The sequence below is a fragment of the Microtus oregoni genome, unplaced genomic scaffold (genome assembly GCF_018167655.1).
Source record: "Microtus oregoni isolate MIOR12 unplaced genomic scaffold, Mior012 000064F_ref0000363, whole genome shotgun sequence".
Classification (NCBI taxonomy): Eukaryota; Metazoa; Chordata; class Mammalia; order Rodentia; family Cricetidae; genus Microtus; species Microtus oregoni.
Window position 1 is genome coordinate 299,526 of NW_024543874.1, and position 25,639 is coordinate 325,164.

The following is a 25,639-nucleotide window of genomic DNA, read 5'->3' on the forward strand; positions in this document are numbered from 1 at the left end:
CTGAGTGCTACACGCTGGCCAGCATCTGGTGTTTCACGTGATTGTTTTAGATGCCACAGCTCCGGGGCTCTCACCTTTCCCTGTAGCATTTCTCTTCCCTCTAATTGTGGAAACATTTAATAGATTTCACCCTTAAGACTCTATCAGTATTGTTAACTATGCACAGATTTATTTAGAAAGCAGTTTCCTTTGACCTTCTCATTTGTATTATCTAAGCTTATTAATGGGTCACTTTTTAAAAATAGCATGACTGTTAGGTAAGAGGGGTTATGCGTTAGTGTGTCCTTGTGGAGTCATCAGAATAATGGAGGCGTGGAGTCTTGGGGTTTAATTTCCTTTCCTTACCCTTCCTAACAGTATATTTTCAATCGAAAGTTAACTCCATAATGAAATCTGAGCAAATTAAACTCAAGGAATCCCATTCTATCGCCCCTTCCTCCTCATGCTTTTACAAGTGTGCTAAAGCATGTTTGAGATAATGGGGCCCATAATGGTAGAAGCCTGTTTCCAAGGAGTCCCAGAGAAACGATGGCCTTATTTTGAATCTCTGCCTCAGTTTGGTGTGAGTTATGTTTATTGCCTGTTGGCTATTAAGTTGGCCTTCTAAGAATAAGAGGAAAATCTTCTGTCATTTGGTGACTTAAAAACTGAACTTCCCTTAAGAAACTACAAAGTAAATGCATAATTCTGTATGTTTCACTGTATATTATTGCTTGAGAAATTGGATTGGTTAAATTAACTGATAGAGAATTAGAAATTAATTTGTTTTTACTTGGAGTTATCTCTTCAAATTTTGTCCTTGATGGTCTTAATGAGAGAACGATTATTCTCTAAACTGTATTTTAGTTATAATTTCCTTTAAGTTAGCAGCACTACATATTTATGGATATAAGTGATATTTCAATATGTATATAAAATAGGCTCTAAATTTTAGGTATTTTTGGCTGATTATCTGATTATATATGAAATAGGGTTGTATTTGACAAAATAGGCGATAAATTGGGCAGAATGCCTTCAGTGGTGGTAGAGGTCATGTCTATGCAGTTGCTGTGGGCATTTAAGAAAATGGTAAAATTGGTTAAAAGCCATGTGAAAAGGGATGGCTAGCAGCATTATAAATTTCAAAGTAGTTATCAGGGTCCTATGCTGCTGTGGTACAATTAAGCCTTGAAGTTGCCACTAAAATGCAGGAACGGGGAAGCCTTGGATCATTGTCTTTTAGATGGTTAACTTTGTATCGTTAATTAAACTTTTGAAAGTTGTGGGATAAATCAAATGCTTTTCTAGGGAAACAAGAAACAGTATTAATGAGCAACAACCCCATAATTATCCTTGTGAGTACATAACAGGGACACATTCATGTCTTTTCTTTGCGCAATAACTTTTACAAAGAAGTATTTTTAAACTGATCATTAATTTTATGACCACCGAAATGAGATGCAAAATTTATACTGTTGTCATTGGCACAGGCTCAAGGCGCCATGGACATTATGTGTGATTGTAATAGAATGGCTGCCAACTAATGACTCTGCAGACATTACACTCGAGCATGCTTTTCTTTTAGATGTCTGATTAGTCTGTAATGCTTTCAATTATGTCTGTAAATTGTATTGGATACGTTTACCTGATGCCCATTGTTGATTCAAGTTCACTATTTTATTACATAAACACACATTGAACATTTTCCATTTAATTTATAGAAGCCTTTGCAGGTATAGCTATAGATACTTTGCCCTGGGGAGGAAAGATGCTGTGTGCTACTCAACAGCGACCCCTGTGTTCAGTTACAGAGCCTCAGAAGAGAACAGCCTTCCCCTTAATTAGATGGGAAGAGGGCTGAAGACAAAATCAGAGGAGGGAGGGTAAAAGGATGGCCCATCTTTGCAATAAAGCCGTGCTGAAAAGTAGTGTTCTTTTAGCTTAATGCAGTGTTAAAAAGTGAATACTCCGCACACAGGTACTGTATAGATTCCCGTACAATTGGAGCAGTTCCTGGGAGCAGAGGGTGGTGGTGTGGGGAAGACAGTCCCATGGCAGTATTTTCCCACAGCAGTATTTAATTTAGCTTGTATTTGATAAATACAAATATCACACTGACTTAAAAATCGATTCTTTCAATAAGGAAGCTGAAGACAATTTTGTTTTCATATATAATCCAAACAGTATTTTTTTTTAAAAAAATAACCAAACAGATCTTCAACATGTTTGTGACAGATTTTTATAGAACAAATTTTCTTACATCAAATGTTATTGATGTTATGGTTTTTATAATCTTTGTTATGTATAACATATACATACAATATATATTGGTATGTGAACCTATGCATATATGGTCACATACATATATATTAAAATAGATAATAGACATCAAAAGTTAAACTCTTGATTTTTAAAATTACAAGGAAGTTTTGAATTTATCTGATCATTTCCTTATAGAATGTGAGAATTAAGCCCGAGTATCTGAATTCACGGATTACTTAACTTGATTGTTTTATGTAGTTATAGCACCTGGTATACCAAATGCTAAGTTCTGGTAATGTATATGAAACATTTTGATACCTTAAACATTCAGCAAGGTTTGTTTTTTTTTTTTAGTGTGTAAAGTGTCTTCAGAAAATTAATACAATAATTCTTACTTCATTAAAAATAGGGCATAGCAGTGAAAAGTAACTGAAAATTCTGTGATCTTTACTATATAGCCCATGTACTAGCACAACATGCTCAAAGTATTTTAGCAGCTTTTCATGAGGTTGCTTTTTATGTTTGTAATCAGCACTCTCTTCATAAGAGAAATAGTTTAATGTTCTGGAAAGTACCTTGAATATCCCAAGAAAGATGAGATCTGAAGATTTGGTAGCATCTATATGCATTCCTTGGAATTCTAACTGGGGAAGAGATATTACCATAGTTAGTGTATCAGTGACAGAATTGGTAAAGATGATGAGATAGCTGTCTGTATTCTGCTCTTGTGTTTAGGAGGGATGCCACAATCTTTATGTTTTTGAAGATTGGAATGATGGTTGCTCATGGCATAGGAACATTATAAGAAAGTAGAAATTAGCATTTAGTTCTTAAATTATATAGACAATGTTGTCTTGAAAGAGGCACTGTCTATTCAAAATGTGCAGGAAAATAGGAAGCAGCCATCAAAAGGATGTCAGAGGATGCACACACATCCCATTGGATGGATGTCTAGATGCACACACACATCCCATTGGATGGATGTCAGGATGCACACACACATCCCATTGGATGGATGTCTGGATGCACACACACACACACATCCCATTGTATGGATGTCTGGATGCGCACACACATCCCATTGGATAGATGTCTGGATGCACACACACATCCCATTGGATGGATGTCTGGATGCACACACACACACACACATCCCATTGGATGGATGTCAGGATGCACACACACACACATCCCATTGTATGGATGTCTGGATGTGCACACACATCCCATTGGATAGATGTCTGGATGCACACACACATCCCATTGGATGGATGTCTGGATGCACACACACATCCCATTGGATGGATGTCTGGATGCACACACACATCCCATTGGATGGATGTCTGGATGCACACACACATCCCATTGGATGGATGTCTGGATGCACACACACACACATCCCATTGGATGGATGTCTGGATGCACACACACATCCCATTGGATGGATGTCTGGATGCACACACACATCCCATTGGATGGATGTCAGGATGCACACACACACGTCATCAGATGGATGTCAGAGGACGTATATATCCTTTTGGCAAAATTTACTTCAACTGAAAACAGATAATTTCAGTTATTAACAAATAGCACACTGGTAAGCATATGTTTTCCTGTGTTGTTTAATTCATAAGAAAATAAGTGTGTATAACTGGACTTAGCAAATAGCTAATTTATTTTTTTAAAGTATTAAAATACTTTTTAACTAAGTACATGGGGGAAAAATCCCAGAAGCTTTTATCATGGGGATTAAATATGTAAAGCAAATAGATAAACAAACCCCTGCAAACCAACCTAGGATTTGGGAACCAAATAGGGAACCGGCTGCCACTTGGAAACAGTGGCTTATATACTACTGGGTGAAAATGGGAAGGGTTTGTAGAGTACCGTGTTTGAATTTAGAGGGATTATATGAGTCTTAAGGCATTTTTCCCTAATGAAGTCTGCTCTTGAAAATGTAACTATTTTTAATCTAATATGATCCTGTGGTGACTCTTAATGAAAGCAGCATTCATGTGGCTTTACATAGTCACTTTCTCATTACGATTTTTCAAGTTATTGAGGAGGTAAAGGGGAATACTTGAATTTTCTCTGTTGTGCTTTCTGCTTTTCAGCTTTTGTTAGATTACCTTATTTGTCTTGTTTAATCTTTTTTTCTGTTTTTTGACTTTGCAGAAACCTTTTTGATCTTGGAACTGGATCTTTTTGGGTCACAAGTAAGCAGTTGTCTGCTGACCTTTAAACATATTTACTAAGTCATATATATCATGATCCATATAAAATAAAGTCAAACCTGGTGTTACATAATTCAGAGGATGGTTTGTTTTTTTTTCCTGTTTAAGGAACTAAATTGAATGGTAAAACTGACTCCTTTTGACAGCGCACCATTATTTTCCATGGGCAAATCCTAAAAGGCATTTCTCTGATTCATTTATAGGTGATGCTGAGGAGGGGGATGAGTATGATGATCCCTTTGCTGGACCCCCAGACAGTGTTTCCTTAGCCTCAGAACGCTATGATAAGGACGACGATGGCCCCTCTGATGGTATGTGATGCTCTACCGTAGAATATACCTCAGGCACTGTCATATAAGACCGCTGCATGCAGAGGGAGTGGGCTTATCAGACCGTACAGGCCAGGGTTCCTCACCTCTAACAGAACCTTTCAGGAATGGAAGAGCTCTCTCTAGTGGTCCCAGGGAGGCTTCTTAAGTGCATAGGTGCTTCTTCCTCTTCCTTTTCTTCTTTTGTAAAAGGAAATTCTCTCTAATAGAATTTTTAGGCAACTGCTGGTATTGCTATGGAAAGGTTCTTAGTAACAGTTTGTTGGTTAATTTAATATTATCAGATTCTTGCTTAATATTTGATTGTGCTCCTTAATGATATTTTTGTATTATTTATTGTATAAATAATGAAAAAGATATTTGGTATATTTTTTCTTAAAACTTCATACAAAATGAGTTCGTAAAATATTAAATCAATTATTTCTACATTGCCTTCTCATATTGAGACAGGTTTTTTCTTTCCAAATGTCCTTTTACTACACATTTTCAGTTTTCTGATTACCACTTAAAGTTGTACCATATTATGCATTAATAGTATGGTGTATGGTGTTAATCGAATTAGTAATTGAGTTGATTATTTATATTTTAGTGATTTTTAAAATCTATGGACTGTTGTCAGAGTTATGAATCTTATTTTTAGGATACAGGAATTGCCTCCTTTTTGACAGTCAAGTGAATCTATACTCTGGAAAACTCATAAGAGTGATCTGTAGTTATAAATTAAAAATGCATACCAGTGCATTAGCTATGCATATTAATTTGTGCCACTCATGGTCTCACATAGACATAGAAATGAAGGATGCTTTTTGCCACCATATGATGATCAAACTGTGCAGTTCCGTCTCTAAGTACAATTGCTGAATGAAAATGTGCGTCCTGCCTCAGAACACTCCACATTCTGTGTTATCCAGATCATTCCCTTTGGAAACATAAATTGCTTTTATGAGGTATAAAATTATGTCTATTGCAGAACAGGGATAAGTCAAGTGCATGCATAAGTGATAAACATTCTAACCACTGACTCAGAACAAAACACCCTTTTTTATATCCAGAACTTTGTCCAATGTGTAGCAGTGATAATCGAATCCATTTTCTGTTAACTTTTGCATTTAATTCCTGCTTTTAAAGGGGGAGTCTTTCCTGTCTTCTGTCTTTTACAAAGATCCACATTTCTTTTCACCCACACTTGCTGTCCATAACTAAACATCACCCTTTCTGTCCTCATCTTTAGCATTTTATAATTGATAAAATAATATTTTCAGGCAAAATAATAAATTATTGTTTAAGTTGTACTATTTTAAGACTCATTACAATTATTTGTTTTGCTTCTCTGTAAAATGTGTATGTGTGTGTGCATACTTGTATTTATATTCAAAAGACTAAATATGTTGACAATATTCATCAAGTAGATTTATCAAGTTCTCAAAAATAACAATATATAGGGGCCATTATGTTGAATATAAAACATTTGCAACTTAAAAAGATAATCCAACAATATATAGAAATAGTCTAATGAATTTTAGATAACTGAGTTGTTATTGAAGTATAGAATACTTTTATGATTATTGTCTTCTTTCTTAAAAATAAATAATTTGGGGGATGGTGAGATGGCCCAGTAGGTAAGCCTGAAGACCTGAGTTCCATTCCCAGGACTCACAGGGTTGAAAGAGAACCAATTCCCACAAGCTGATCTCCAACCTCCTTATGAGTACTGTGGTACATGCGTGCACCACTCCCGTAAACAAATAAATGTAAAGCAAATTTAAAAAATTATTCATGTGCTTTCAGAATCAAAATATAGGAGAAATAGATGGATATGAAAACCTGTTAAAAGATATTTAATGGCATGCTATGTGTAGAACCAGTTTTTTGTTAAATGTCTGTGCTTATTTACTAGAACTCTAGCAATTCTTAAGCGGATTAGACATTCTGCTTTTATTATGGTTCATTTTGGTGTGTTAGTAATAGGATTGCAGCAGCCTCACATTTTCTTGCTACATGGTAGGCGAATTTTTAGACAGTCACTGGACATTTATGCCAACATATCATCTCATTAGTTTGCTTTTTAAAGCAGCTTAGATTTCGTCTGTGTTCTCTTTGATTTGTGGAGTATAATTTCCTTTACTACGATCAGTCTAATGATGTGCTAATTACAAAAATGCATTTAACAATAACTATAGCTAGCTCAGCCTTTGTCAAGTCAGGTTGTAATTTTGTCCTTTTGACTTTTACCTTATGGTAGGCACTAACAGTATCTGAATGTTGATGGATTATAAACTCTAAGCATGATAATGTATTTTTCATAGAGTTAATGTAATTTTCAAGGTATTGCAAAGGTCAAACCTGCACATCTCTGAATTCTAAGTCTGCCTTTCCCTTTAATATTTCTTTTTCTCTGTTCCTCTGGTTCAAAAGTTCACCCAGTTCCCAAATGGCCACCTAATTTTCCAGTTATTCCCTCAAGCCATATGTGTTTTGGTTTCTTTATGGTTTATTAGGTACTGTAGGAAAGTAGCATAAGTTATATCTTCTAATGAAATTCAAACACACTTCAGTGATGCTTCGACTTGATCGCTGCTAGCAATTAAATCACAGCCATGGAGAAAAACGCACGGTCTCACCAAGTCCAGACACCCTATCAACACTGAATGGGCTGAAACAGAAGCAAAAACAAGATCTTCAAACCCTGCCAGACATGCTGTTTCCAGCCTGCCTGCTTTTTTTGTTGTTGTTGTTTGGTGTTTTTTTTTTTTTTTTTTTTTATTGGCCAGCTGCCTGATGGATAGCAAAATCATAAGTTGCTGCGTGCTAACAGGCAGAGTTCACATGTAGGTTATTGAGAGCTGATAAAGGGTTAGATGGAGTTTTGATTTTCACATTGGACCTTGCTACACCAGATTAATGGAATTTCAATGAGAGACCAGAGAAGCCACAGCTTTGTCAGAGAAACAGATGGAGATTCTATAGTCACGTCTGCTCATTAATAGTAGTTGCGTGAAAGGTGCTCTTTCCTCTATACAAACGAGTTGATATAATTGATTTTTGAGTGGTACATTGAAAAAAAAAGCACTTTATTGATGACTAGACTTGTAGCATAAATAGTGACAGATTTTTATATAGTTTGTAACATAAGGATGTACTTTGTTATTTTCTCTCTTTGGAAACACATTTTACTTTTATTTTTTTAAAAGAGAAATATATCTTGAGACCAGCAGCTAAAAAGGAGGAAATGCCATGCTAAAAAAGAATAACAGGCTATGTTTTATTTATAAATGATCGCATGGCTGCTATCAGAGCTGCATTTTGATATGGTAACATCCAAAGGAAAGCAGTTTCTCTTTATGAGCTTCTTGTCTTTCTTTTTTGGAAAATCCAAGATACAAGTTAATGATTGTTTTGGTATCATTGTAGATTACTCTTACAAGTTTAATCTAATCCTGTGGCTGGAGATATGCTGGGGTGCTAATATATACATTCAGTGATCAGATAAAGTTAGAAATAATTAGGCCAAAAGCTTCAAGGGTTCTCTTTATTGAACACACAGTGCGGTGTTTGTACGCTAAAGTAGTGCGTGTACAGTAGCTGTTAGTCACTATACAGTGACTTGAGTTTCCACTGTCTGCATTGAGGCTGTTTTGTATTTATTTTCATTGTTTGTGAAAGGAGGCCTCTAACCATATGGCATCACAGCAGATCTCCAAGGGGAGGTGAAAGAATTCACTAGGCTGGAAGACATATATTGGCTCTGCCTGTCAATGATAGGTCGAAGGGTCCCCTTGGGCATTTCTTACAAATCTGAGTGAGGGCTAGACCATAATCACTTCATGGATAAGATTCTGGAACCTCTAGGGTGAGAATGTAGGGAAGCTAAAGTGAAACGGAAGTAGAGAGGAATCTCTGTGTGCCTCTTCCTAATTAGAATTCCCAGTAAAATGGACGATGGAGAGCTCTGAGCAGGGGCCACTCTGAGCATATGCACTCATATGCACTAATATTTGTCTAGGAAGGGGTCTATTCCTTAAAACTTGGAATAGAAAATAAGAAAATGGCTCAACTATTTTGATCATAATTTATGACAGCAAATGACATTTTCTTCTCTTTTCATAGACCGTCCCTTAAGAAGCTGAAGTATATAAAAATGATAAAACATGCATGCTACTTACTTATTCTAAAAGATTACTTAAAAAAGTGATGTTCTGGGCCAGCAAGATTGCTGAGTGGTTAAGGCACTTGCTGCCAAGCCTGATTATCTGAGTTTGATCCTAGGAACCCCCTTGGTGGAGATACCTGATTGCTATGAATTGTTTTCTGACCTCACAGGTGCTGAGGCACACGTGCATGTACACATGCACACAGCTGAAATTAAAGATTTTTAAAGGATGCTACGTAGGATTGTATAAATAATGAACTTTCACATTCATTTAACAACGTGAGCTTCGATGTAAACCCATCTACATGCACAGCATCAAGTGTATGACACTTTTGAGGACGACCTTTTCCCACATGAAAATCAGTTGCAGCACTAGCCAGTTCTTATAAAAGTCAAGCAGTAGTTGCTGGACTCTTTTCAGGGTGTCCCTAGACTATGAAACAATGTTTATAACTAATAGAAAATTTCTTTAAGATAGCTGTTTAGGTTTTTTTTGTTTTATTTTGTTTTTATCATAGTACATGTGCTTTTGATATCTAAAACTGTATTTTTTATGAATATGAGAATTTAGTGATCAGCTGGGGATCAAACCAAGTGCTTTAAGTATATGACTAGCATTGTTTGTCTCCTAAGAGGTTGACTTTTAGCTTGAACCTATCCTGTGTATGTAATGCATATTAATATTTTATTATGTTTAAATTTTTGTTCTTTCAGTATTTAAAATTACTAGATTGTATTGTTTCTTTAGCAATATAGGAACAGTGATCATTTTAGTTATTTCTCTTATATGCATAGAACAATTTTAAGCATTGGTAGAAGGGAAGGGACTGTAGTTTGGCTACATATCTTACAGGACATTGTTAAGTAAAAGACATAATTTTGTTTATAAATTATTTATTTGTGTCTATTTAGGGGTAGGGTGTATGCCATGCATGGTGTGGAGGCCGGAGTAGCTCTCTTTCTCTAACATATGGGCTCCAGGGATTGAGCTCTGGTCAACAGCATTGGAAGGAAGTGTCCCTTCCCATTGAGCCTTCTCCCCGCCCTAGAGGATATCTTTTTAACCCGAAAGACATAGATTGTGTGACTGGGGTTGAAAGCACACAGATGTGTAATATTTTTATGGTACAAAGTATGAGTGGATAAAAACAAATGTCAATAAGAACCATTTTTTTTTTCTCAGGCTGGGGAGATGGCTCAGTGATTAAACAAGCATGTGGACTGGAGTTTGGATACCCACGATTCTTCTAAATGCTGGATGGTGTAGTGGCCTGCCTGTAATTCCAGCCTGGAAAGGAAGGCAGAGATGGGATCCCCAGAGCAGGATCATGACAGGACTAATCTATCAGCATTGAGCTTTGAGTTTGCTTTAGAGATTCTGAATAGGGAAGAAGAGTGCAGGAAGGTGGTTCCTGACATTAACATTGGGCTGACATACACACAATGGATAAAAGAAAAAGAACGTTTTTCTAAGTTTTTACGTTATTTAATGGGGCACATTATCAAACTAAAACAAAGTGGGTGAATGATTGTAGCAAGATAGGTTAAGTAAGAAAGATCGCAAAGTTGGAAAGCTCAGCATTACAAAAAAAAAATCCATTTTTAATTCAACAAATAAGCAGTTATTTGCACCATACATGAAGAAAAGAACAACGAAGGATATATATCAAGAACTTTATATATATATATATATATGTATATATATATATATATATTTATTTGAGATGGGAAGAGATGATAATCACCTAAAATAATGTCATTGACAGTCCAGATTAAGGAAGATTCCAAAGATAGTAAATACTATTTGTTAACAATATTCCATTGATTTGATCTATGCCAAGGCACGTAATTGCTTCCATTGATTTTACCTTCTAAATTTTTGACTGGATTAGTCATACATTTCAGTATCGTGGCAGATAAACCCAAATATAAACTTTATGCCTTGTAGTTCAGTGAATTTCTTGGGATCTTGAAGTTTGCTGGTGACAGTGGGAAAAGATATGGAAAAGAACTTTTGTGGTGAAAGTTGGGAAACCAGCTTTCATGCTCAAGATGATTCCATGGTCGAGCACACATCACTTGTCTGCCGGGGACTTTCTTTTCCGGTTGCATAATGAAGTGCTTAGAGCTAGAGCTTGCTTTAGAACTCCGTGGAGCACCAGATGCTGTGTCAACACTGCAGAGTTAGTAACTGGAAGTAGCAGTGGGATGCTTTGCCTGGGGCTATCTGGGTAATAATGAGGTGAGGTTGAAGAGGAAGCAGTGATGGAGATCTTCAGGTAGGCCATGGCTTACTGGAAGAACTGAATGGGCCGTTAAAGAGTTTGCCTTTGGTTTGGTGGTCATCAAGAGAACCCAGAAATAATCTGTTGATATGATGAGTGCAAATACCAGGGATATTGTCTTGGCAACATCAAATGCCTGTTGAATTAAGTCAAAGAACTCTCTAACAGCAAGCTCACTTTGCTACATTATTTATTTTTAATCTTAACAGCATCTCTATGGGATAGATAATACTGTTACTATCTAGCAGTCAAGGGAACACAGGGAAAGGGAAGTTATGAGATTTGCCCAAAGCCTTGTACTGAGTGGCAGCCTAGAATTTGAATCCACGTCTCTTTGACACAAAAATCATTTGTGTTTGCACAGCCATTCCCCTTTCTTCTTTCCCAGCTAGGCTGATTGATGCTGCTTTTGTTTTAGGGGCTATGGCGGAGAGCCAGGGTAGAGTAGTGCGTAGCTGCTGAAAGAGAAGGGAGTTTCCTGTTGGTCCCTACTCAGTGTGTCTTAGCATTCCTACAGCAGCAGTGTCACGGAGGAGCCTGGAAGAGCTGCCGTCCCCACCGAATCTACTGCTCCTGGAGAAGCTCTTTAACTCCACCCCCAGGTGTGCATAGAAGTGTGAGAACTGTGTTTGTCTTAGGGTGGCTATTGCTGTGAAGGGAAACCATGGTCACAGCAACTCTCAGAAAGGAAAACATTGCACTGGGACTGGTTTACAGTTCAGAGTTTGGTCCATTATCGTCATGGAGGGAAGGATGGCAACATGCATGCGGACATGGTGCTGGAGAGGTAGTTGAGAATTCTACATCTGCATCCATAAGCAGCAGGAAGTGAGAGAGACCTTGGGTCTGGCTTGAGCATCTGAAACCTCAAAGCCCACCCCTAGTGACACACCTCCTCCACCAAGACCACACCTACTTGAAGGCCATACCTCCTCGCAGTGCCACTCCCTATGATCCTATGGGGCCATTTTCATTCAAACTACCCCAGTGTTGTATAGGTATTTGTTATACTGATTTTTGTCGTTGAAAAGAAATGTAATCCCAGCACTTGGGAGGCAGAGGCAGGCGAATCTCTGTGAGTTCGAGACCAGCCTGGTCTACAAGAGCTAGTTCCAGGACAGGCTCCAAAACCACAGAGAAACCCTGTCTCGAAAAAACCAAATAAATAAATAAATAAATAAATAAATAAATAAATAAAAAAGAAAGAAATGTAGTCTAGAGGCTATATGTGTACATGTGACCTGGCATCTCTACAGTTAAAAACATTCCTCTGTGCACCTACCTACCTATGCTCCCAGTACATTTTTGGTCACTTGAACCCTTAGAAAAAAAGCTATGTTTCTTTGGCTACATAAAGCCACTTCCCCCATTTTGAGACAAGACCTCACTATGTAGCCCTGGCTGGCCTTGAACTCATGATCCTCTGGCTGGCCTTGAACTCATGATCCTCCTGCCTCTGTTTCCCAGGTTCTAGGATTCCAAGTGCCGCTATGCCTAGTGTAGTTCCATTTTTGAACTGCTTTCCCAGAGCCTCTTTTCCCTCTGATGAACTTCTCTGTTAAGAACGTTTGATAGGTTCTCATCCACAGCCCTAGGCTTGTTTGCTTGTTAACTGTGCATGTTAAGCCTCTCACAGATCTTAGTTACCAGCAGCGGGGCAGTGGTGAAGAGGTTTTGGCTATTACTGAACACTCTTGGAAGGCTGTTTTTCTCACTGAGCACATGGTATTTGAGCCATTCTTTGCATTTGGAAAAGTGTTAGGGCTTCCTATCTTCACTTGTGTTCCCCTTTCCATACTGAGCCAAAGAGTGGATAGAGAGTCTAAAAAGACAGTGTGAAGGCTCGTTGGGTTTTAGAGGAAGCCTTATCTTGGCATAGGATCCCAAGAAAGCCTTCTTTCTTTAAAAAGCTAACCTAGAGATGGCTGGGCTCAGGGCTGGGGGCATTTTCAAGAAAAGAAAGAGGATTGCATAATTTAAAGATTGAGAAAGAAAGTGAGACTCTGTCTACCAGATTCTTTCATTTTATTTTCTTTAATCTGCTCAAACTGTCAAGAGACTTTTTAAACTGGCAAAAACCTGGAGAGGGGCAGAGATAAACGATAGATAGATGGGTAGATGAATGACAGATCGATGGATTGATTGATGGATGGATAGATAGATAGATAGATAGATAGATACTGGTCCAGGTATCTTGACCTGAACTTCTGCTCATGGTGGCAGATTTTTCTTTGTCCTCACAAACTTAGGTAAAAACAAACAGAAGGTGTACCATACAAATCAGAGCTCTCCCTGTCTTAGCCTTCCCTAAGTCTACTCCCCAGGGGCAGACGTTTTCATGGGCCTTTCTGTAGGCTGCCCTGATGGCTTCAGGCATCACATTTACAGTTCTGTTTGACTCCCACCATGATGAATGATTCTTTAGGACTTTATCTTCTGCCTCCCATTTTTTTTTAAGATTTATTTATTAAGCATACAATGTACTGCTGGCAAGGAAGGCACCAGATCTCATTACAGATGGTTGTGAGCCACCATGTGGTTGCTGGGAATTGAACTCGGGACCTCTGGAAGAGCAGGCAGTGCTCTTAACCTCTGAGCCATCTCTCCAGCCCCTGCCTCCCATTTTTTATTTTATTCTTGATCCTTCTCATTTTTTTTGAGACAAGTCCGTGTAGATCATGCTAACCTGTATGTATATATACACACACACACACACACAGAGAGAGAGAGAGAGAGAGAGAGAGAGACAGAGACAGAGACAGAGACAGAGACATTCTTCCGCCTCTGAAGTGTTGATAAGTTAGATGGCCATTGAACATTGGTCTCTATCCTTCATCACTTCAGTCAAAGTCTGAAAAGGATTTGTTCTCGGCCCTGCTATGATGGCGGACTCCATGGAGAAGTAAGCTGTCCTCTGTGTGATTCCTTGTGTGTCTAGTGCTGTGTCATTGTACCACTCCATGTGATCTAATTGGGGTAGCAAGAGAATGAATTAAGAGCAGACAGACATGGAAAGCTGGAATTGGATGGTCTGGGTTCTGAGGAGAAGCTGAAGTACGTTGGAAGTTCAGTGTGTCTATTACACAGTGTATTGCATTTTTCTGAACAATGAGGTGGGGTTATTGCATTCAGATAAATCAGGAGAGGGTTTATGGTGTACAGCTGGATCAAGGAAGTATGTTTAGCTGATCTCAGTAGGAGCAGTCCCTGTAAGGGAGCAGTCTTTGGCCAACTAGGGAGAAGAAAGCTATGGTGGCCATTTTCAGCACACACATGGACCAGAGAAAGACCTAACCATACCTCTGAGTCTTACCCTTGGGGATGGGAAAGCTTTGCCTATTTCTCATGGGTCTAAGGCCATGGAGCCCTTGACAACACTCTCAGGGTCTTTTCCACTTTCCATAGTCTGTTGCTTCTAAAGAGTTCCCTTTGAATGGAGAGCCTGACTGGGGCTGGGAGTAAAGTGCTGAAGAAACAGGCTTGGTAGCTTGTGTATGAGGCACCTTGGTCAGGACCAGAAGTGGAACTATGTCCGTAATCGCCACATTAAGGACACATTCTTAGGGGAGTGTAGGTCTGCAGTTCATTCCGTTGCAGGGCTTTGGGGGTGTCTGTTCTTTTCCAGTGTTGGGATGAGAAAGTCTGCAGTCTGGCCTCAGCGCTTACCGGGCATTCTCTTGAGGGATTTGAACTTCTGACAGAGAGAGGTTCAGGATTTATTTCAGTCCTATAGCAGCCTTTGTTGCCGCCACTTGTGACGATGAGCCCAAGAGTTCTCCCTGCGCTGGTTGCAGTTCTTCGGCGAATGGCCCTTCTCCTTGTCCTGTTAAGTGTATGGTCCTTCAGGAAAGCATATGTCCACTTTCCTTTGTGCTCTCCTGGATTTGGTGTCTTCTCTTGTCTCTTCATTTCAGTTCAGTTTCGTCTGTTTTCTAGTTATTAGCAATTACTTATGAAAAAATGAACTCATGACTCCGTTTCTTTATTATTGCTGACATTCTTTGTTCTTTAAAAACAAACAGATGAGAGATTGAGAGTGTAGCTCAGTGGCAGAGTGCTTGCCTGACATGAATAGGTTCTGCGTTCCATCTCCAGTACCAAACAAATAAACATAAAAGGACTTTCAGAGGAACTTCAGAAGTCAAGGAGACAGGGCTGGTAGGAAGTGAAGCTATTGGTAGGTCTGTACTGTCATTCTTAGTGGTAGGAGGAAGCTGCTTCATCCTGCATTTTATAAGCAATGTTTTTAAGTAGTTTATTGGGAAAGACATAAGCTCCCTGGCCACCAGTTAGAGGTCCACAATGTTGTCATTACAGCCTTAACTGTAGTCACTTCAAATAAATGCAAGCTTTCTGGATGAACTTAAATTCTATTAGCACTAGCCAAAAACTATCCCTTCTAAAACAACTGCAGTATGCCTTATTGCGGATACACTGGTAAGACAGTAACTATTTTAAGCAAACACTCAGAAATGGAAGTGCGTTTTAGTAGGTACATTATAGAAGAACCTAGAGTGATAGAATTTAGTTAGGCTACAAGGATAGAAATGAGTGGAGGAAGACTTATTTTCAGATAAACCAACAGGATAGGGGACAAGAAGAAAGCATGCTGAAAATGAACAAGCTGAGGAACCAGCTGAAAGACTGACATGCTTGAGGATGCTCAGAGGAGAATAGGCAGTGAGGATTGAGTAGGGAGGCATGCAAAGACTCAAAGAGATCCTCCTGCCTCTGCCTCTTGCATTCCAGGAGTAAAGGTGTGAGTGGCTTCAGGTATTGATCCAGCCACTGACTTACTTTGGGGAAGGTACTGCCATTATGTATTAGTTGGTGCTTTAAAAATAATTATTTGGGGACTGGAAAGATGACTCAGAGGTTAAACGCATTGACTGCTCTTCCAGAGGACCTGGGTTCAATTCCCAGCACCCAAATGGCAGCTCACAATTGTCTGTAACTCCAGTTCCAGGGGACCTGACACCTTTGTCAAAACACCAATGAAGATAAAATTAAAAAAAAAAAAAGCATTTAGAATTTTAAAATTCCAAGTCATGTAAAGACTTGATTCTGTAATTCAATTAGAGATGGCTCAGTGGTTAAGAGCATTGCCTGCTCTTCCAAAGGTCCTGAGTTCAATTCCCGGCAACCACATGGTGGCTCACAACCATCTGTAGGGAGGTCTGGCGCCCTCTTCTGGCCTTCAGGCATACAGACAGAATATTGTACACATAATAAATAAATAAATAAATAAATAAATAAATAAATAAAAAGAGTTACATTTTTACCAAGAGAAAGTGATAAAAAATGGTATTGTAGATAGGTATAACTAGTTACAACTGCTTTATTGACATATATTTAATATAGCTGTAGGATTTGTCCATTTAAAGTTTATAACCCAGCATTTTTTTTATTTAGTTATAGAGTTGTGTAAATACTTTTCAGTAATGTTGGAACATCTTCATCACCACAAAAGGAAACCCTGTGCCATGAGTGGACACTGTCCAGCCTGGTCTCCCCCCTCACCCTCCTGGGTCTAGTTAGTCATGAATGTGCTTTATTATTTCTATGCCGTTTTTAATGTGAATAATTCATATGAATGCAGTTGTGTAACATTGGCTTCCTCTTCTTAACAGTGTTGTCAAGGCTCCTGCCTGTTGTTTGTTTGGCCCCGAACTAGATCGCCGTGTGCCCACCACTGTTGTTTATTCCCAGCCAGCGGACATCTTAGTTGTTTCCTCTCTTTTGCTATTATGGATAGCATCTCTGTGAATAGCTGAATGACTTTTTGTGTGCATGCATGCTTGCCTTTCTCTGAGGATATACATAAAGTAACTCATACATGTAGATTTATTTGTTTGTTTTTGTTTTTTGAATTGCCAGACTTTTCCCAAATGATTGTACCGCTTTCTTTGTCTCCCAGCAGTGTATGGGGCTCTTGCTTTCCCTCCAACTGCCCTGCAGTTGTTAGTATCTTTTTGTTTGTGTGTTTTTTGAGGCAGGGTCTCTCAACACAGCCCTGGCTGCCCTACTCACTTTGTAGACTAGACTGACCTTGAACTCAGAGCGGACAATCTCCCTTTACCTCCAGAGCTCTGGATTTAAAGGCGTGGGACCCCATTCCTGGCCCACGTGATTGCAGCATTCTTAGTGGAAGTAACGAACTGTCTCACTGTAGTTTGGTTTGCTTTCTCTTCTGGTGACTGCCGATGTGGACTAGCCTTTCATGCGTTTGTTTGGTAAATGCCGATCATGTTATTTTCTCACTTTCAAAAGTAGGTTGTTCTTTTATTGCCAAGTTCTGGGTTGTTTATATTGTTTTTCCTGAGAGGTAAAAATTTATTGATTTCTATATTTTTAAAATACCTGTCCTGTATGTGTATGTATATATATATATATACATATATATGTATATATATATATATATATATATATATATGCTCTGAAAATATTGTATTTAAATCTTGAATTGACAATTCACTTTCTTGTTGATATAGTTGGGACATGACAAGTTTTTATTTATTTATTTATTTATTTTGAGACATGTTTTCTCTGTGTGGCCTTGGCTGTCTTGGAACTTGCTCTGTAGGCCCGACTGGCCTTGAACTCACAGATCCGCCTGTCTCTATCTCCTGAGTGCTGGGATTAAAAGTGTGTGCCATCGCTGCTTGGTGAATTTTGAGATTTTTAATGAAGTTTAATTTATCTGTTTGCCTGTATTATTATTGCGTTTAGTGTCATGTCTAGGAAGTCTAATAGACTTTTAACATGTTACTTGTTTTTAAAAAAGATTTTCTTGACTTGAGGCTAAAGTGATTTACTGAAACACTGAGTTCTGCTGTAAGAGACTGTAGGGCTGTAAACAGTCCCTGCTTTCCTGTGTGCTTTATATCACTGCTCTCAATTCTAGAATTGTCATGTTTATGACTTGTCAAAGCAACTGTTTACTGCATTACAAATATAAACACAAGGTTCCTCTGTTGTGCTTTCCTGTTGCTTTAAGGGACAAGCCACGCCCACTCCCATTACCTCTGACCTGCCCGCCGCCATCTTGGGCCCTTCCTTTTCTGCTTCCTTGACGTGCGTGCTTTTTATTAAAAGGAAGACCTGGGAATGTTATGGTTTTGGTCCCTTTAAGAGACAAGCCACACCCATTCCCCTCCCCATCCGCTGAGGCAGGCTGATCTTCAGCTTCCGGCCTGAGCTCGCTCTCTTTTCTGTCTTCCTCTGGGAGAGGCAGCTTTGCTTCTGCCTCTCTCCCCACTTCTCTCTTCCCCCTTCTCGGTCTCTTTCTCCTCTTCTCTCTCTCTCTCTCTCTCTCTCTCTCTCTCTCTCTCTCCCTCTCTCTCTGTCCCCCCCTTCAACCTTCCTCCTCCATAACCCCCTGAATAAACATTCAACCTCACCCTGCATGTCGTGTCTATTCATGTTTCTGTCTTCTGCCCGCCCGCCATGTGTCTCCCTGCATGGGACCAGCCATTGCTCAGGGACCAGCAGCCATCTCTGCCTGGGGCCCACTGCCTGCTGCCACATGGCCCGCCACCACTGCTCTGGGACCAGCAGCTGTCTCTGCCTGGGACTGGCTGCTCCCAGGGCCCACTGTCTGCCGCCACAAGGCCCGCCACCACCACCACTGCTTGGGCCTCCGCTCTGGGACCTGCAACCATTTCTGCCTGGGACTGGCTGCTTCCAGGGCCCGCTGCCTGCCACCACATGGCCCGCTACCACCATTTGGGACCTACAGCATTTCTGCTGCCTACTGCCGCGGGGATCTTGGAGCATTTTTAAAAAAGAACAACATCCTCTACTTCTGTTTTACTTGGATACTTTATTTCTGAGAATATGTAGTCTGCAGATTATGTGTCAAACGTAGTGTTTTTCCGGGCAAGGCTTTGTCCATGCTGTATTACAGAGGCATACCGAGATCATAATTTTGAAAAAGTTGTTGCTGCCTTTAACTTTCAAAAAAAAAAAGTAAGTTTGATTTTTTTCTACTGATCTCTTCATCCTTGTAAGGATGCGGAGGCGTCTCCTTCAATCACCAGTTATCAAGTTGAGCAAGCTTGTCGTAATGGGAAGTGTTGGGATATCACTGTTCAGTGTGTGGTCTGAAGGCTGGACCTGTTCTGTGAGCTGCATGTGACTGTGTAGATAGAACAATCCAGAGTGAGCAGCAGAAGCATTACCAGCAGTCTGGCATCCGTTTCACCCCTGCCCTAGTAACTGATGTTTTATTGGGTCACAGAAGTGTTAGTTTGTGATTTTAGGAAAAGAGGTGGGGAAACGAGGCTCACAGAGGATTATCACAAGAATGCTAAAATATTAAATTCTTTTTTTTTGAGTTATGTCTCTTTTTCTGTGTTTTCTCTCATAGTCATAATTATGTTTCAATTTAAATATGAAGTTTATTTTCACTGTGGAAAAACTTTAGGAATTGTAATTTCACATTTATTGTCAAATATATATTCAGGTTCCAAAGTTATAATTAGATATTTAATTATATTTTCATATGAAAGCCAAGGGATGGGGAGTCTTAAAGCTTTTCATTTGCAACGTCTAGAGAAAAAGATAATGTAATTTGAATGTTATCTAGTTCTTTTTCTTACCTAAACAGAAGCATAAAGCATCGTACTTAGAGATGGTCAGAAAGTAGTTTCTTCTTGGTGGCGTGGTTTTGCTCCAGTGTGTGTGACCGTCTGTAGAAGCTCCTCCCTACTTCCTAATACTGCTTGTGAGCTGTTCTCTTTTGAACCTCTTCATCACTTTCTTTAACACTAACAGAGGTTAATAAAAATAATATTTTAATATCAAGAACTAGCAAAATGTTTTACCATGGGGAAAAGAAACACAAATACATTTCTTTCATTGAATAGGACTTGTTTTGGTATTGGTACCCTGGGACCTATTTCCTGGAATATATGTATGCTGCAAACATCTAATATGCTTAGAATAGGATTTCTTTTCTAAAAGAAAATATGCCTTAGAAGAGATAAGGAATTGATTTTTTTAAAAATATAGGTAGTAAGAAAAAGTAACAGTGTTGTACATTTTAGGCAGAGTGTTATATGGAATAAAAGTTTAATTCAGTAGATTTTACTGTAGGGGTAGGCTGAGGAGAGTAAGATGATTAATAAAATAGCCCACTGACTTTAAAGACCAAAAAGCAAACATAATTCTGTATTATTTTATTCATGAGAGAAGGATCCACTTGACATTTTGCTTCATACCTATCTAGATCCAGGTAGGAACTCGGTTGTGGTGAACGTTCTGATTCACGTCCTGCTTCACGTCCTGCTTTTCTAGACCTAACTTCCTGTAGGAGACTGTTCCCGTAGGGTGTCATAGCAAAAATCATCTCTAACAGCCTCCAACAGCTTCTTAGATATTTTCTACTAGCTTACCAGTTCCAACAAATCTCTCAACTGCTATTGTTGAAGTCTATGCCTTGGCTTCTGTGTTGAATTTGAGTCCATTTCTATGGTGTGTATGTATGTGGTGTGTTCTAATGGGCCGGGACTGGGTCAGTGTCCCACTCCAGCCCAGCAGGAACTGCATGAGGACTGGGGGAGGTGCCATTGTCGGAAGGAAAACTGAGACACTCTTAAGAAGCAGCAGTTCAGAGCAAGCAGAAGCAAAAATCTGCTCCGGGGTAGACATCTGAAAGTATAGCTAAACAGAGAGGTTGTCAAAGCTGTGCAGAGAAGAGAACCGTGGCCGAGGTAGATGGTGCCCAGCTCTTTCATGCTTAGTCAGCAGTGCGTCTTTCAAGCTCTTCAGAGAACATTGTTTCTGAAGCAGTGTCGTAAAATAATGTTATATGCGAAAATTCAAAATGACTTATATAGGGAGTAGCTGGAGGCAAAGAAAAAAGTAAGGCTGTCTAGACTGACTCATTTTGCATCTGTATGGGCACATATGTATGTATGTATGTATGTATGTATGTATGTATGTATGTACTGCCCTCCTGCAGATTCAGTCTGGGGCCCCGAAAGCATGTGACAAGTGCGCGGCCTGGCTGTTTTTATGAAACCTTCAGACCTTCCCTGAGGGCCGGCTTTCAGCTTGGCCACGCTTGTTTGCTTTTTACACTTCATGTCACAGCAGTAGCCTGTAGTGCCAGCACTAAGAGGCTGAAGCAGGAAGGTTGCCCTAAGTTCAAGGCCAGCTAGGGCTGTTTGAGCTAGACCCTGCTCAACAAAACAAAACAGGAAGCCAACTGAACTGCCATTTGGCTGTTTTTCTCTTCCTAGCAGTATGTGGTGGGAAGCATCACTCTTAGTTTTTGGCACTGACACAAATGCAGAACTGTAGCAATTAGAGATAAGTTAAAATTAGAATTTTAGACTATTCTGAATGTGATTGATCCTGATTAGGACTGCTGTCTGTTTATTTTATGTGTCTGAGTGTTTTATCTGCTGTGTTCACCACGTGAGTGCCTGGTGCCCCTGTAGCTTAGAAGAAAGGTTGGGAACAGTGTGGGTGCCAGGAACTGAACCCGGCTTCTCTGCAAGGGCAGCAGGTGAGCTCTGCTGACTGCTCTCCAGCCTCTAGGACTGCTTTTGATTTTATTTTTCCAATTTATATTGTTTTCTGAAATCATCCGAGGCATCACAAGATCCAAAGACACATATATTATACCAAGGTCAAAGTGAGGTAGGAGATGAGGGGCAGGGAGTGGCAGGAGAACTTGGGAGAAGGGTCAGTTTCCATGGCTTCACTGTACCCCACAGGATTCCAGTTCTGCAAGGAGGGGAGCTGCTTGCTTGGCCTTGAGGTTTCTATGAGTCAATGCAAAGATAGAAAACTGACCTAGTATATTATTTTTAGTGTTCTTCACATAAAAATAAATCAGTAATTCAAAAGAGATAGAGCTCTTAGTAGGACCAGGATCAAGTGAAATTCTTGTAAGGAAACTTAAAAAAATGATGCCATGTTTAGGGCTGTCATGAAGGTTTCATAGTAGATAAAATTCTCAGGTCAGTAACACTTGGAGCTTTTTCTTAAAAGGCCCATTAGCTCAAATATGAAGCAGAACAGTGTAGGACAAGTCATTTTATGGGAGGAGAAATATCAGGGGCTTGGCTTCTATAGGCCATGGGACAAATCTGATCAGTCGCTTTTTATATATAGATGATTTCTTAAAATGGAGCACAGCTATGCTATTTTTTTTTACATGTTCTCTTCACTTGTTTTCATGTCCCAACAGCAGCAGTAAGAATAGTTGTGCCCCTCACAGTGATATTTTGGTAAATGATGGACCATATATATGATGGTGCTGTAGGAGGGTATTGCCTAGCGACATGATAGCTGTCTTAGTTTATGTGAGTATTCCTCTCATGCTTACAAAACAATGGAATGGCATAGTGACATTTTCTATCATGATGATCCCGACTTTTAAGCCATGCACAATGATAATCACAACAAACACCATATGTCTCACAATGCTTAGAGCGTTTCTTGTCTGATCCTCTACTGAAAAGATTTGTAAATTCTTAGCTGGGGGTGGTGCACACACACTTTTCATCCTGGCACTCGTGAGGCAGAGGCACGTGGGTCACTGTGAGTGTGAGTTCAAGGCCAGCCTGGTAAAAACTACAGAGAAACCCTGTCTCGAAAAACCAAAAAAAAAAACCCCAAAACAGATTTGTAAATTCTTGGCTTAGAAATACAACTCTCTGATGATTTGGTTTGGAGTTAAGACAGTATAAGAGTGTAGGACAGAGGTCTCAAACTGGTTAGGCCATGTTCCAAATTCAGTTTAAAGGTATAGCTTATTTGGCCAAATCATGATTTCATTTTTTTTTTTTTTTGGAAATTTGTGTCAATGCACTAAAAATTCCTCTTAAAAAAAAGAACAAAGTGGTGGCTCTGAGTTTGTACTGCATTATTCTTTCTTTTTAGATGTGTCTTTCCAGCACTTCTCCTCCAGTGCTCCACTACCTCTCAGCCCTTGTTCTCTTATTCCAAGTTGGGAAAACAGTGTGTTGCTCATACATCATCTGTGTTCAAATATAACGCTTTTTTATAGTACCGGACAGCAGAGAAATTTGGGATGTGTTTTCTGAGCACTGGCTACAATGTCGTTCTGGGTTGCTACTGAGAGGCAGAAGAACTGGAGGAAGGGCCTTTTGACTCCTGAGAGGATGAGTGGCTTAACAAGGCTGTGTCTGCATGGAGGACTAGCTTGCTTTGTGTGAGAGTGGCCTACAGGGTTTGGAGGCAGTCTCAGTGTTCCTCAGAAAATGACTCCAGATCTTTCTCAGCAGAGACAAATAGGCACTTGTAGACCAAGTGGCATCTATCTTCGTCTTTCAGTTTGGATCACCAGTTGTTTTATTTATCAGAAGTCATAATTGGTTAAATTACCACCAAATGAATAAAGAATGAAGATTGATGAAATATGAGCTAAAATAAGGAGAGGTCAGGGTTGTGAGAAATGAAATCAGAAGACAAATAATATTGGACTGGACTATGGCACAGTGGTAGAGTGCTTTGCTAACGTTGTGAGGACCTACATTCAATTTCTAGCACTTTATTTTTTCTATGTATTTTCCCTCTTTTTTACATTAATTTTTTTCTATGTATTTTCCTTCTTTTTTACATTAATTTTTTATTGATTTTATTGAGCTATTCAATTTCTTTCACTTTAAACAAGGCACACACACAAAAGAAAAAACACAGAATTTAGTTTGTTGTGTCGGAACAGCTGGGTGGAGAAGGAAAAAGAAAGATGTGGGCTGGTGCACTTCTTTGAGGCGAAGATCTGAGAAAGACCCAGCTGAAGATCATTGCTCAGTGTAATTTGTAATGTGTAGAGACAAGGCGGCAGTGAGAGCCTTGAGAGATATGGAGAAAGATAGTGATAGCCTTCAGGTTGCCTAGAATCATCTGGGAAGACAGAATGTCAGTTGGGGAAATGCCTCCATCATACTACCTGTGAGCAATTCTGTAGGGCATTTTCTTGATTAATGATTGATATGGGAGAGCCCAGTGGGGATGGTGCTACCCCTGGGCCTGTCCTGAGTGGTAGAAGAAAGCAAACTGAGCAAGCCGTGGGGAGCAAGCCATAAGCCCTGCTCCTCTGTGGTCTCTGCCTCAGTTACTGTCCTGTCTTCCCTTATAAGATGAAATAAACCCTTCCTTACCAGGTTGATTTTGGTCATGCCATTTTATCACAGTGACAAAAAGCAAGTCAGGACAGACTTAATGACTGCGTGGGATCCTTAGGTTCTTCTCTTGAGGAAGTGAATACCATCTGTAACAAACAAACAAATGGGGAAGTGGAAAAGAAAGATTGGGTCTGTTAAACTTGAAGGAATATTGGGAAAGTTAGTCCAAGTTCTTTGAGAGCAAGACAGAGAGGTGGGCTAGAGCTATGGCAAGTTACTGGTTTATTTGCCTTAACGTGTTGGCTGTGACGAGAAAGATAGGACTTGCTAGAGATTGTGGTTGGAGACGGGCTGAGATGTGCCGAACAGAGGCATCTGCCTTAGCTTTCCTCACGGGTGAGCCAGGAGAGCTGCAGCTTTGTTTCTCAGCTATGATCCCAATTTACAGAATTTTAGAAGTCATTAATTATCTTCACTTGATGTGATTATATAGTCATGGGGATACATTTTATTGTGGTAGCTTTGACATTCTTCTTAATGTTGGTCTGATCTTAGGTTTTTCCTTCCTTTTTGTTTTTATTGTCTAATTATTTTTCTCCTTGAAATTCAGGTATCTTGTTATATCATTGTGTTTTGTACTGGCAGCTTATACAACATCAAACCATATTTAAAGCAGACCAGGTATACTTCCTAGTATTTGCATGCTGTGTGTTCAAGGTTCTCAAAGAAGCTAAACCTTGCATTTCATTAGTTCAAAGATGAATTGTACTGTGGTGGTTAAGTGAATAAATTATTATAACATAAGCAGTTTGATTTAGTCCTGGATTGACGTTGTGACTTTGGAAAAATTATTTTTTTCTTTATGCCTTATTTCCTTAATTTATAAAAATAATGGTAATTATAGTATCTTATAAGATTATAATAAGCATAAGAACATGGTACATAGGACATGTCCTGTCCTGTACAAAATAGTTCTTAGGTATTAAAATGTTGCAAGGTGACTAAGGTGTTGAATGTTTGACTTGATTTTTGTACATTTTTTCCTCTGGAATTTTTAATCCATGCTTGAACATAGACAGTTTAAGTTATGTTGGGCAATATTACATTTAATTATGTTACATTATAATAGCTGCAGTTATTTTTATGACTTAGCATTCACCAGGCAGGTCTGTGTTACAGTTGACATGCACCAGCCATAGTCTCTTATTTGGATGAAATGTGTTTAGCTTTCTGTCTCTGTTGGGCAATAGGGGATAATGAACCAGTGGCATATATATCTGATAAAAATGAACCTTAA

At 39.3% G+C, this 25,639-nt stretch overlaps 1 protein-coding gene across 1 annotated transcript in view; it reads left to right on the top strand.

Moving 5' to 3' along the window:
• Skap2 (src kinase associated phosphoprotein 2) overlaps positions 1-25,639 on the top strand; it is a 161,268-nt gene that overhangs the window by 14,193 nt on the left and 121,436 nt on the right. Inside the window, exon 4 of the mRNA XM_041640740.1 lies at positions 4,679-4,786. Coding sequence (XP_041496674.1) covers positions 4,679-4,786 — 108 coding nt within the window. The remainder of the gene's footprint in view (positions 1-4,678; positions 4,787-25,639) is intronic.